General features: G+C 42.4%; 1 protein-coding gene across 1 annotated transcript in view; it reads left to right on the top strand.

The window, feature by feature from the left end:
- The window catches only part of sdk1b (sidekick cell adhesion molecule 1b), a 233,948-nt gene that overhangs the window by 162,294 nt on the left and 56,576 nt on the right, over positions 1-15,078 (top strand). The window contains exons 16-19 of the mRNA XM_019862382.1: positions 2,763-2,903; positions 5,384-5,565; positions 8,309-8,424; positions 12,342-12,537. Coding sequence (XP_019717941.1) covers positions 2,763-2,903; positions 5,384-5,565; positions 8,309-8,424; positions 12,342-12,537 — 635 coding nt within the window. The remainder of the gene's footprint in view (positions 1-2,762; positions 2,904-5,383; positions 5,566-8,308; positions 8,425-12,341; positions 12,538-15,078) is intronic.

A 15,078-nucleotide genomic window follows, 5' to 3' on the forward strand; every position in this document is an offset into this window, starting at 1 on the left:
ACACACACACGCACACACACACACACACACACACACACACACACACACACACACACACACACACACACACACACACACGAGTATCGCATTTGTCGCTCAGCTTAGGACACGCCGCAACATCCGATGGCCTTTTCCTTGGCACGGATTACGACTCGCCACATCTCCCTCTTGAGTGATGCTGCTTGGAGCTACGAAGCCGTTAGTTGTGTGCTTGCGTGTGTGCGCGGATGTGTGCGCTTTTGTTGAAACTGTTTGTTTTGTCAGGTAGCTGCACCACACAGGACGGTGGTTTTCAAGCTGGAACGCCTTTTATTGTTGGGGTTATGTTCCAATTGGTGAAAAATTACATGAAGAAAGTCTTTTTTTAAAAACAATAATCTTTTTGTTTTCAATTATTTTACCCCTCAACATGCTTTCAAAACGTTTGAATTTGAAACATTGTGTAAAACAACACAAAAACATGCATCCAAACCAACTAATTTTGTGTGGTAGCTTAATGCTAACACATAAAAACAGAGCCATTTTCAAAACCGCCCATCCTCACAAGGGTCGCGGGGGTTGCTGGAGCCTATTCCAGCTGACTTTGTGCGAGAGGCGAACCATCCCCTGAACTGGTCGCCAGACTGTCACAGGACACATATCAAGACCAACAGCAAGACACACCCACATTCACACCGTCACTGAGTGGGAAATGATCCCATGCTGCCCACACACAAGTCAGGCGATTGTACCACTATGCCATCAGCGACTCAGAGCAAACTAAACAACCGGCAAAAAATAAAAATGGCCCGACAAAAGGCAGAAAGAAACCAGAGAACTAAATACATGCAAGCTGACAAGACAAAGAGGACAAGACACGGATGGCTCGAGGGGAGCTCATTGGTAGACGTGGGACCGGATTGACCAGAACAGGTGGAAACAAAAACCGAACGAGCAAGACAAGAGAGATTAAAAGCCACGTGGTGAAAACATCAAATAAATCCGATGAAAACAAAGTCAACAAAGACACAGGTCATGACAGGCGCTAACGAAGAAACATGATATAGCAGGGCGAGCAGCGTCAAAACCAGCGACACACATAGACACAGTCTGATGGCCTTTAACGCTGTAAGTTTACTGTCTGGAAACAGGCTATATGTAATCTTTGACTGTTTCGCAGCTTTTTGGACGGAAATCGATACAGATTTAGCGCGCAAATGTACCCACACGCACAAGCTGTTGCGCCCTGCGGTGAAAAATACCTCGTGAATTGCCTTGATTCCCGCCCAAACCTTTTCAGAGTAAATATTTCACATCAAGTGGGTTCAACATGGGGACGTTAACTTCGCACAAACTCGAGTCATAAAGCCCAGGCCGACTCCGAGGCGCCGACGCTTTCCCGTACAAATATACGTGACGGCGTCTGCCGCTTCAAAACAAGAACTCAAACTCATAAGTTTGAACGCTGTTTGACACACTTTATCTGTCCCTTGCTATTAAAGAAAAAAGGATGGATTTCTGGAGGAGATTAACATTTTATCTGTGTGTGTGCGTATGTGTTTGTGTAATTCCCCACGCTAGAGGAATTAGCAGAAGTTTCTATCCGTGTCGTCCTCCACTATTTAATGCCCACACGTTTTCTTCGTGGCGGAACCCACGTGGCGCATCGACTTTTAAATGAAACGCTCGAGTCGACCGCAGCTCAAAGGAGGTGGAAAAAAAAAAAAACGCCGGTTTATTGCGCTGAGGAGATGCCGGGGAAATGAGGGCAACAAGATCTTAAAAAGCCGAAAAGCAGCTGAGGACACGAGTGGGCGGGTGGGGGTATTTGGGACGCTGCACTCAAGTCTGACTGACCTCTGATTTTTGGGGGGTTTGTTGATCAGTTACGATGAGGACACGATGCATCCGATTTCAAAACCTCTGATCCTCATCGGGGGATTAGATGTTTTTTTTTTTCATTCCCTGTTGATTAAAAAAAATAATGATGAAACGGACAAAACTTTTCAGATTGGCTAAATCACTGAGGGACTTTGTTTTACTGAAAATTGACCAAATCCTCAGAATTTTAGCCTCTGAGTAAATGTTCTTTTTTCTGTCTTCCATGAAAGCACATTAAGCTAGAGCTGGGCGACTTTTTCTACAATCGTGTTATCGCCATGTGTTATCGTCATTTGTATCGGCAGCAAACTGTTTGTGTAATTACATTATTATGATTAATCTCAGAGATTTTTACAGAGTCACTCACAGTAGTCATAGAAGATAATTTTTTTATTTGTACAGTATATGGATGACTGTACTGCTGAATTGGAGCATCAAATAGTGATGGAAAACTGCTTTTTTTAATATTCTTTTTAATTTTCTTATTACTCTATATTTTTATTAAGTCCAATATTATAGCGTGTGATTACTCTTTGTTTTAAAGAAATATTGTTGTTTTTTTTTTTTTTGTGGGGGAGATGGCCGGAATGGATGAACGGCCATTCATTTCAATAGACGACAATGATTTTACGATACAAGTGTTTTATGTTATGAGTGTGGTCAAGGAACAAATTAAACTGTTATCCCAAAGCAGCACTATCCAATGTAGTTAGAAGCAAGCTTATGTTTTCACTTTACAGCAGCAGAAGTACATGAACCCTTTCAGGGACAGCGGTTACTCCAGTGGACAGCTTGTCATGTTATCAGATTACAGGGGTGCATAAAAGGGTTAATATAGAATATAGAAATGCCGTTTCCTAATCAATATCTCTGTTTCCCTCTCTGTTTTCACGACATGTCAGATTGATGCTGAGAGAGGAGGCGCCGAGTGCACCCCCCAAGAACATCGTGGCCAGCGGGCGAACCAACCAGTCCATTATGGTCCAGTGGCAGCCTCCTCCAGAACTGCAGCTCAATGGAGTCCTCCGAGGATATATGCTTAGGTACAAAGAGCATGCTGGAAACATTGCGAATAAACCATTGGGCTTCTCACATGTTCTTGAACTTTTTCGAAAGAAGCAGTACAATGGGGAGGCAGCATAGCATTGTGTGGGAAGCACATTTTGCACAAAGTCAGCTGGGGCCGTACGCTCTAGCTCACCGTTGACACTAACGAGGACAAACTCCATAAAAAGATAAATGGATGGCGAGTACAATTGGGCACCCACTTTGAAAAGCTATTGTCTGCTTGCTGAAATAGAGTGCACTGGTCTTCAGGATGATGGGAGGAATGACGAATGGATTCCTTGTCTCTATTGTAACGGTTGGTCCAGGTAGACATTAACTCATTCAGTACCAGCCAATTCTGGACCAAGTCTGAAAAGACGTTTCAAAATGTCTTTGAGAGTGAATGAGTTAAGTAGCACCATGTTTCTGAAACCCACGTCAACTCTATGGCCAGCTGCATTGCATATTATCGAGTGGCTTTACAGTATACATTTTTAAAAATGAATCCCAGTTTATGGAAGGCGGTATTATCACGTGGTGGCTCGTGTGTTGCTGTAAAATTCTTTTTCTGAGTCCACACAAATGTATTATTCATGGTCACATGCTTGCAACACACTCGTGTTCATATCAAATATACGGTGTTATGAAGAGCAAATGTGTTTTGTTTTATTTTTAAATAATAAATATCACGGCCTTATTTTCCCGAGCATGTTTGTATTGTTCACTGCTATCTATCTATCTATCTATCTATCTATCTATCTATCTATCTATCTATCTATCTATCTATCTATCTATCTATCTATCTATCTATCTATCTATCTGTCTATCTATCTACTGTATCTGTCTGTCTGTCTGTCTGTCTGGCTGGCTGGCTAGCTAGCGAGCTATTTACTTTTACAATGACAGAGCTAAACTGTACCTGGTTAGCTAACTATTAGCTAGTGGCTAACAGCCACCGCGGTGCACTAACAGACATTTTTGGACCCGTGATGCTGGCGCGAAAGCCACAAACAGTAAGGGTAGCTTGACGTGTAGCCCACTTCGTTACCTTGCGGCATTGGAAAGATATTGTGGAAGAAGGAAGAAATACGTATATTATTCACCTTTCCGCTCGGTGTAGTTGTCATCTGGACTCGTGTTTTCTGAGTTGCCACCTTATACGTTTCTAAGTTGTAGGGTGAGACAACGTTGATAAAAAGTATTGATTTGCTCTTCTTTGTATAGCAAATGTAACTTTCAGGCACTATACGTACGGCGCAATAATAGGGCTCCGGCTTCTACTTTTCAGACTGACCACAGAAAATCAAAAAGTTGACATCATCAAATGTTAGCCTTTGCTTAAACAACTCGCCTCAAAGAGTGACTCACCTTTGAACATTTTAACATACGTTAACGATAGAAAACATTGACGTGTGAAATGTATGACGCACTGAAGTTATAGTAACATAACGGCTTCGGATCCAGCTCAGATGACACAACATACACACATAATCATCACACATGATCGATCTTGTTGGTACCCTTGCTGTCACCCGCAGTACACCAGAATAGGCTCCAGCTCATGTAGAAAAGCGCCATGACAATGAGATGCATGGGTAGAGAAGTCCTGACAAAAAAACAAAAACACACAGACAAGCGGTTTTTCCCGGTCCTCTGTCCTCCTGCTTCTAATGTGTCACACTGTTTTGCAATCAAATGACCCTCCACTGCGTCCCGCTCATTTGCGTATAATTACAGCTCATGTTTTTAATCCTCATTCACTGTGTAATCTGCTCGCACTCCATTGAAATCACAAACTCAGCCGGCTCGTTTTGGGTTCACAGGACCTGTGGAGGGATGGGGCGGGGGGCTTTTCCTCCTGGCCTCACCTCCATTATTCCTTTTGCCAGTTTGTCATCTCCTCATTCCCCACCTCCTTTTCTTCTTCCTCTTCTCTCCTCGGCTCTGTTCACCCCTGCTCCACCCTCCATCCGAGCACCACTCTGTTTATCTCCCCGCCTGCAGGCAAACATCCTGTCAACCTCCAGTGGCGCCCCCACTGGATGCATCTGTGTTTATGCACCCGTGCGTGCCGCACGGGGATGACACATAGCGGGTCCGCCGGAGCGCTGAGTCAGCCGCTCAAACAATCTTGTTTCACTTTTGACGCTGGATGAAAATGCTGACAAATAGATTAGTGCTTCATTTCGCAACAATGGATGAATGATCGCAAAGTACTAACAGGTGCCACACTGGTTGTTTCATTGAGAAGTTTGGGGGTGGGGGGGGTATTAAAATTGTATTCTAAAAAAATAAATACATATTCATGTCTCTAATTTATTTTTGTTATTCTAATGTAAAATGAAGAATAAAAAAAATTCGATTCTTGTTTCACAATTTTATGTACAAGTTGCGATTCAATGCCAAACACATTCCGTTTTAAGCTTAACAGCCCTTTGCATGTTGTGTGCGTGTGTGCGTACTCGTCTATGTGAAGGTACCGTCTCGCGGGGCTTCCAGGCGATTACCAGGAGAAGAACATCAGCAGTCCGGAGACCAACTACTGCTTGCTGAAGGAACTGATCATCTGGACACAGTACCAGATCCAAGTGGCCGCCTACACCGGCGCCGGCCTGGGCGTCTACAGCAGTCCTGTTACCGAATATACGCTGCAAGGAGGTCAGAACACACAATGGGTCAAATAGCACAAGCGCTGAAGAAAATGGACGGATGGCTAACGTATATTTACCATAATCGAACGGCCACACGTGAATATATTTGTGGGAGTTCAGATGCCTTTCGCAGGGGTCTCGGCTACGGTTGTAAGAGATGTAGCCACTTAGCATGTTACGTTTTTTTGTTTTTTTTTTCCAACTGGTTGTTTTTTTTTCATCTTAAGTTTTTAAAACTGGGCCGTAGTCCTGCCCGTCCGTCCTCGACTTTTGTGAGCACGTTTATAGACTGAAAAGTAAAACTCATTAATGTGATTTGGAGGGCGTGGAGGCAGGAGATGAGTTTCATCTTATGTGAAGTTGACTTGTGTTCGAATAGCATTCCTCTCCTGCCGCCGCTGCTCTCCGGCGCTCTCACACATGCATAGGGAGATTTCCCCAGAGGACAGAGTTTAGTCTTTTATCTCGAGCTGTGAGCTGCCAGGGTTAAGAAGCCAAGCCCCACGAGTGCACTCAGCATGGCAGGGGGGAAGAGAGCATCTTTAGCATCAATTAATCTCCGTCTCGCTCGCTCACCCGCTCCCGTCTCTTCCTTAGCCGCCTCTCCGCTTTTCCCATTTTTCACCGGCGTTTTATTCCGCACTATTCTGCGGGCTCCCTTATATGACATAAAAGGGCCTTCCCATCAGGCAGCCCCTGCATTATCACGCTGCAGCTTCCCCGTGCGTCAGCCTGAACCTCTCACCGCCTAATGGCCGTAACGTTTTTCCACACACTCGTGTCGTACGCCTCCTTCAGTGGACCGTCTTCCGTCTTACCAGTCCGGTAGGCTCCGTGTAAGACGAAATCGTTCTCTTCAGTGCATGTGAGCCACATTAATATCCCTTCTGGCCTCCGTGCTTTCAAATTAAACTGATAATATGTAAACGGGTAAGTCTTAAAAATGAGCTGGCTTTTAAAATGGTCCGCCCCTCGGCGCTTCCACGTAATCACTGTCTGCCCAACGCACTTTTCTGATTTGATCTGAAAAGTTTCCAAACACTTTGGAAATGATGACTATTGTATTTTGATGGAATCAGTTTTTGTTTTTGTCTGGCTTCATAATAAGGGACAACAAACAAGTCACTTCTGTCTTGTCACGTCAACCAAATCATCATGTCGGGTGACACATTTTTTTCAACTTTCTTCAACTTAATTATCGAAATCAAACTTTGATACTTCAGCCACATTAAATAGAGTAGGCAGAGAATCCTTGTGCTTTACGTTGATTCAACCCAAAACAGGTACTTCAGCCCAAAATGGAGGATATCATGTTCGATTTCTGTTTCATGTGTCCACCCAATTTCATGTTGATCAACAAAAATGTGTTGGGGTCTGATTCTTTCAGTGGTCCTGGAAAGACATTTTCACCACGCGCTTCCAAAAATTTGAGTTTTCACTCATTTTGATGCCCCTAAAATCAATTCATTCGCCAGAAGAATCGCAATAAACACAGCGAGGGTTTACGCAGCTCCTGGTGCCTGATTTGAGGGTGCTATTCATATCACAAGGTTTACTAAAACCGTAAAAATTGGACAGAAAGGATCCACTAAGTCGGTCTACTGTTGTCGCCTTAGGACGTACATGTTCCTGCTGATGCTAAGTTGTGACCCACTTTTATGGAAGTTAAGGACAATAAGGCCATTTTTTTGTACATAAATAGCATCAGAAAATACATGTACAGCATATTTTTCAATATTTCAAAAACACATTGCTCGCTGTGATGTCTGCTAGCCAAAATTGTTTGGAGTTAACGAGTGACGAAAAGCACAAATTCTAAACATTGCCTATTGCTGACTTAATATCTTCCATGCAGGAACTCGGTACGCCTCTATATTGTGCTGAAAAGGGAAAAAAAATCTGAATACATATACCATATTTTCAGCTCTATAAGGTGCACCGAAAAGCATTCAATTTACTGAAAAACCGACAGTGCGCCTTATAATCTGATGCCCCTTATATATGGATCAATATTTTGATTTCTTGGACGTAGTCTTTTAAACGTTCTGTAAAGTGCTTTGTTACAGTTGCAGCGGTTATGAAGGCTCTATAGCAATAAAGCTGTATGTATGCCCTTTAGCGTGCCTCCATCTAGTGGATGCATAAGGTAACCTCAGCCACTATTTCAGCTTCTTTATAATGCGGTGCATCCTATATTTGATAACAATTTTAAAATAGGCCATTCATTGAATACTCCGAAGCGCCTAATAGTGCGGAAAACACGGTACATGCAATTTTTTTTTCACCTTCCCGAGTCGTCCACGACCCACTTTTTAGATCATGAGCCACCATGAGAAACGCTGCACTATGTCATGTCCACTTCCCTGAGGTCTTTTAGTGGACTTCATGTATGATGATGATGTCTCCTCTCATCAGCCATGCTGTATTTTACATGACTCCGAGTTCACTTTTTCATTTGCTGGACAATGCTATGCAAAATACATGAATGCAAAATTAAAATAGTATGAGCAGTCATGCCATTTGGCAATGAGGCCAGCCTTCCGTATTTACAAGTCAGGCAGGAACGGCTACTCGAAATGGAAAAAGTGATCGGCATTCAGAACGTTATTTGTCATCTAAAAATTATTTTGCGTTCTCCGTCGCGAGTATGCATTTGTGTGGCGTGTTGTTCTATTTCTGACGCGTGTGTTTTGTATCTTGTTCTGTCCTCTTGGCGAACCACCGTGGCTATATACGGTATGTTTGTGTAGTTCCCACAGCTCCTCCACAGGAAGTGGAAGTCGTCGCGATCAACTCCACCACGCTCCGCTTCACATGGAATCCGCCGCCTCAGCAGTTCATCAACGGCATCAACCAGGGATACAAGGTAAACAAACGTACTACAGTGCGATTAATTTAAAAAAAAAAAATTAAAATTAATGGGAATTTCTCCAATGTGGGACAAATAAAGGTTTTGTTATATCTTATCTTAAAGCGGTGACAAGGTAAAAGTTACCCCCACCCCCAAAAAAAAGTTAATTAAAATGCACTTGATACAGTTAACTTTTTTTTTAAAACTTCCAGAGGATGTCATTGTTTAACTCGATCACGATTCCAAAATTAGAGATTTTAATACAAAGTAAAAAGCGAGACAGTATTTAATAATACTGAGGTCACAATTATAACCGCAAGCCCCTTTTTGGCATGGATATAATTATGCAGCTCATAATTTTGTAATACATTTATAGTTTTATAAAGGTTATTCAATATTTTAAAAAGGTGCCTTGAACTTTTTCTGCACATTCATTTAAATAAGCTACAAGGAAAAACTTTTTCTTAGTCACAGGGATCATTTTGGGGTTATGGATGTGTTGAGCGTGTTGATAAAAGTATTGTGCAGTGGTGCCTTGAGAGACAAATGACCCAACTAATGAGTTTATCAAGATATGACACATTGTTGGCGCGTTCTTTTTTTTTAAATTGCAGTGACTCGATACCAAAGCCGTTTATGCCATTCCCAGGAGAAATTCTCTGTCAATCACTGTCAACCTAAAGATAAAATGAGAAAAGATAAGATATAAAAAGTGAACTTCTGTATTTAAAACATCCAAACGTTTTTTTAAAAAAAGGCCTCGTGATCTTACTGGTAATTTGAACGCTAATTAGCGTCAATGTTGTAATGCAGCGAGGCAAAGGTTTGTGAGTGTTTCCGCGTGGCCCAAATGTTGCTTGTTTGTTTTTTTGTCAAACTAATAAGAACTAACAAACCCACTCCAAAAACTAATTAAAACGAACTTATTGTGCTGCAGCTGACAATTATTTGAATAGGTGCTTAATCTATTGATTATTTTGTCAATTAATCAAGGATTCGCGAGTGTTTGCGCATGGCCTGAATGTTGGTTTTTTTCCAAACTCACAAAAAGTAACAAACCCACTCCAAAAACTCATTAAAACTAACTTATTGGGCTGCAGCTGGCAATTATTTGAATACATGCTTAATCTATTGATTATTTTGTCAATTAATCAAGGATTCAGATTAAAAACATTTTAATTTCCTTTCCTTTATGAAAAATAAAAAACAGGACAATATTTAAAAGGGACAGTGCGGAAAATCCACAAATATTAATAAATTATTTCCTGTTGTTGTCCACAAAATGGTCAAATAATTTGATAATAATTTAATAATTAGTTGTTAATTAAGTAATCGTATCACTTCTACAATCTTAATGTAAAAAAAAGATACAGTACAAACTGTATGAAAGTGCAGCACAGATTTCAAATTCAAAATGAACTTTAATAGCCGACACCGTTGAGGAAAAACAGAGTAGACACAAAAGGGAAGCGCCATGTACTATAAAACTGAGCATGAGTAAAAAAAAAAGAAAAAAAGTGATAAATCTTAATTGTGTTGGCAATTTATCTCCATTAGGCTTTTTTTTTTTTTTTTTTGTCTTTGTAAAGGCAAGTCCATCTGTGCTGGAGTCAACGCAACTTGTGCTGTGGAGTTTATTATTTTTTGAGAGGGTGGGGGGGGGATGTGGCTTTGAGACTTTTCAAGTTGAACTTGGCTCATTAAAAATGGCAACGCTGTGATTCACGTACAGCACAGGACGTGCTTGCTTGTGACGAGCGCTCATCAGTGAATTAAACTCGTCTCAGTGTCTCCAGTCCAGCATGTCACTATGGCAATCGCGCGACAGATCCCTTTTGGCACCCTTTTCAAAAAAAAAAAAAAAAAAAAAACAGCAGCGCAGGGACTTCCATCAGATGTTCAGGTGCCAAATCAGCACTCTTACTGCGCCCAAACTGTACTCCGGCGATAATAAACGACAATAGGAGCCCTTATCTTGCCACGGCAGGCCTGGCTTTCAGCAGGGCACCCTGAGGCGTGGAGAAAAAAAAAAACGACTACTAGAAAGTGTCCGGCTGTCTCTGGCGTTCTCCCTAAATGGCGGTCAGTGGCACATTTCAATGGTTGATTGGGGCCTTAGGCGCGGCGTAGCAATTAAGACGGCTGAATGGAGTTGTAAAGTGTTTCTCGAGGTTTGTTCATTTGGCAAACAACATGCGACGACTTTCTTTTCGAAGTGTGGTGAGGGTTGGGATTCCGTCAAATCCATCGGATTGATTGTTGATGAATCGTCACTTGAAAATAATAACGGCTAAAAGGAATTGGATTGTGCATAACAAAGCCACGCCCCTCAAAGGCACACGTCAACAAATACCACAACTACTGGATGTGTGACATGAAGCTAAACTAAACTTTATGAAACAGATTCTTCGTGTTTCTCTTGTATTGTGTTTGACCATATTTTCCCCGACTATAAGCTGCTCCTTTTTTTTTTGCCCAACATGCTTTAAACCCTGCGACTGATGAGGCTAATTTATGGCTTTTTATGGGCTAACGGTGGTCGAGTGGTGAAGGCGTCTGTGTGCCCTGCGATTGGCTGGCAACCGGTTCAGGGTGTCCCCCGCCTACTGCCCGACGGCTGGGATAGACTCCAGCACCCCCCTCCCCCAAACCCTTGTGAGGATAAAGCGGATCAGAAAATGCACACATGGATGGATATTTACGATCAATTGGTGTTTGACTTTTTCTTTCAAAATTCAGAAAGTAAATCAATCTTTTTGGTGGTTGGAACATCTTCAATTAATTTCAACAAAATTGCTTTGATAGGCGATTAAATTGGGTTACAAGCTTGGTCTCAGAACAACTCAAACTCGCAGGTCAAGGCACCACTCACTTTGTATCGTTGTTATGTGCCAGACTGTTGGCCATGAAACACGTGATTATTTTTAGAACCGCCTCTTTTCAGGTGATGCTGTCAAGCAGCGTCATTCTCAGTCTAATAATGATTGAATAAATTGACGTGTTCGGATTGAAGTTGTCGACGCGCTGCCAGCTGTGGACACGGCAGGGCATAATGAATCATTTGACTTTCAGAGAGACTGCTTAAAGAAATCCATGCTGCAGTCAGATGGAATCTAATGGAGCGCAGCGTATCCTGGAGGGAACGTGCAAGGAAGCCCTGCTCGTTATTGATAGTGCGTGCTACTTTTGCCTTATCAACAATTTGTCGGTGTCGTCGTTGATTGTTCGCACCTGATAAGTGTAATTAAGATATCTCACCACGCTGTGAACACAATGCATCTCGCCTCAGGAGCGGTTCGTCACTGCTTTGATTTGCTCAAACCGCTGTTATTACAGTGACAAATGTAAATGTGCACCCGGCAGCGACCGAGCGTTAATACATCGTTTAGATTTCCATTACAATGCTATTTTCGCACGGGGAGGGATCGACCCGCGTGCTAATACATTGTCGTGGGCGGGCAAGGTAGATGCGATTTGACAGATTGAGCGGAAAATGGGCGTGATCCTGTGAAACTGCCGCATGTGCACCCGCCCACTTGGCTGCCAGGCCGGAAATTTCGGAAGGAGAACGAGCGGGCAAGCCAACGGAGGAAAAAAACTAAGATCCCTTGACATGTTTCACTGTATCCAGCACCACACTCTCAGAGAGAGGGAGAGAGAGAGAGAGAGAGAGAGAGAGAGAGAGAGAGAGATTTCTTCACATAGATAAGATTTATCAATGTACGTTTTAGCTTCACTCGAGATCTGAAGTTGCCCGTCCATGTGAATGTGAGTGTGGATGCTTTATCATCGATGTGCCCTCATGAGAAAAAGGTGAAATAAAAATGGACGGATGGACAACCTCAAGGGGTGTTTGACTGTAAAAGTTCAGATGCTGATGGCAGTCTAGATGAACTTTATAAATATTCCTATTTTCACATTCCCTGCCGTAGCTGCTGGTCTGGCCGGAACGGGCTCCGGAGGATGTCATCGTTGTAACCATCACCCCGGACTACCCCAGCTCGCGCCATACGGGCCTGGTTAGTGGACTGAGGAAATTCACCTGGTACTTCGGTTCTATCCTGTGCTTCACAACACCTGGAGACGGACCACGCAGCCCTCCTACCATGCTCCAAACACACGAGGACAGTGAGTATATGCACCCACCCCAAAAAAAAGACCACCCGCCGGATTTCAGTCCCAGTTCAATTAAAAAAATCACCCTTCGAAGCAAGAATGCAACTGTATTGACATAACTGGTGATGTGCGCATTTTGTGTCCCAAGATATCGCTTCATCGATTATTTGCTCACACTGACCTGATTAGCGCAGAAAAACGTGATTTCTTTTTCATGCTGTTTGACCTTGCCAGGCTGAGTGACTAAAAATAAATAAAATCACATCAGGTCGCATCTCAGATTAAAGGCCCCGGTGAGCGGGTTCCGAATCTTTTGTCAATATATCATCACATGATGAAAACGATGATGTAAAAGTATCTTTTTTTTCTACTTCAACTGAGCCCACCACTCTTTCCAGGGGATACTGAACGAGCCCTGCTTGAAACAGCAAAAATCTGCAAGTAATTATTTAATGCTCACTCTAAAAAGCTTGGAATTCCCTATGGGTTCCACAAGATGGCAGAAAACATGTTTTTTTCTCTGACTGAATGAAGCGCCGCCCATCACGTCAAAATAGTGCTTCATCCCCACCATGCCACAAGATGGAGCCAAAGCGGTGTTTTTTTTTTTTTTAATATTAGACATGGTTTTGGCCTGAACAGAAATGGGTCCAATTTTTGGGTGAAAATATATTCTCCCATATTTTCTAAATTTGCTACTTTGTGGTTCCCTATCCACTTTGAGAAGGTCACACAAATCTCATTCCAAAATATAAATGATCAAACTCGAAAAACAAATTAAGCGTGTGTGTGTGTGTGTGTGTGTGTGTGTGTGTGTGTGTGTGTGTGTAAGCATGGGTCAGGAGCTATAAAAACAAACCCCCAAAAAAGTCTCATCCAGATTGCACATTTGCAACCAAATTGAATTGAATCTGCTTAATCCCATGTAACATAATTCAGGTGTTTATGTCTGTCCGGTCTCATCAAATCAGTTAGTAATTTGATTATATTACGTTTTGGTCCTGCGGATCCAGGGGAAATAGCAGAGCTGGATCGAACTTTGCCTGCTAAGTCATAGTGATTTTGCAAATAACAAATACTGTATTTAAGCCTTGCCGGAGGTCTGGTCATTTCATTATTATGTACAAGCACCCCCCGATGAGTTTTCCATTCGCCGACAAGTGGAAACTACACAGCTGCAAGGCAAGGCCGTTTTATTTCTATCACAACATTTCATACACAAGGCCACTCAATGTCTTGCACGAGACCGAAAAGCCTTTACAGACCAACAGCTCAAGACATTTAAGAGCAAAGCAAAGAGAACAAAATTAGCGTATGAAGAGATATTAATCGAATGTATCTTTAAAGATATCGACAAAGTTTGAAAGGCGTTTGAAAGCAAAGTCAAGAAATAAAAAGTCACTTCCTAAAATTACTGACAGTGAAATTGATTATAAATGATGAAAAGGCCTTAATCAAAGCTGGAGGAGGGGGGGGAATAATAGCCTGGATTTAAAAGTATTTACATTTGGTGCTGACTCTGGTTCTTTTGGCAGCTTATTGCATATGCGTGCAGTATAACACTTAAATGCCGCATCACCATGTTTACTTTGAAACCTGTTCTCTATTAATTGACTGAGGAGCCCAGTGGCACCTCAGTTTATGAGTGAACTGAGTTTTTTTTTTTAGTTTTATCAATTCTGTCAGCTTCATACTAACACCCAATGCAAAAGGCCTTTGACGGGATCAAGAAATTGGCATCAAAGTTGCGGTAATTCGTCTTTAAACCAGCACTACCAACACATGTGGACAGCATACAACAATATTCAAAATATATTCTTTCTCCTCTGTGAAGAAAAGGTCACTTGCAGCTTCGATGACCTTTTTTTTTGTTCTGTTCAAATAGATGTGTAATATGTCTGTATGTATTATACTGCCCCCTGGAGGCCAAGGTTTAGATTATCAGTTTTGGTTTTTTTTCAAGCCAACTACTGCACAGAGCTTCTTTTTTTTTTTTTTTAAACATTACAAAACATTAATGTGTGTGCTTTTTTGAGCACTGGAACCGGTCAATGGTGTTTTCTTGTCAGTGGGGGATGATGATTTTGACATACAAATGATTTCAGTTCCAAGCACGGTCATAGACCAGTTTAAATTCACAACTCACGGCACCGCTAGATAGAACTGTATACATTTGTTTTCAGGCATGTTTGTTACTACAGGCAACGTGGGTAAACAATGGCCACCACTCCTCTACCGCAAGTACGCTCACAGCCGCACTGTCAAGTGAACACAATAGCCGACGGCGGATAGACAAGCTGTCATGAGCAAGCAGCAATTATTGAGTGGGGGACTGCTATGAGAAGCCATGCGCGCGCGCACACACACACACACACACACACACACACACACACACACACACACACACACACATAATGGTTGACGGGCATTGATCGGGTGCTGGGCGTGTTGCAGGGTTAACGGTGGATGTAATTCTTGCTTGATGATGGGGTTTGTGTGTGTGTGTGTGTGTGTGTGTGTGTGTGTGTGTGTGTGTGTGTGTGTGTGTGTGTG

The sequence above is a fragment of the Hippocampus comes genome, unplaced genomic scaffold (assembly GCF_001891065.2).
Source record: "Hippocampus comes isolate QL1 unplaced genomic scaffold, H_comes_QL1_v1.1 scaffold7, whole genome shotgun sequence".
Lineage (NCBI taxonomy): Eukaryota > Metazoa > Chordata > Actinopteri > Syngnathiformes > Syngnathidae > Hippocampus > Hippocampus comes.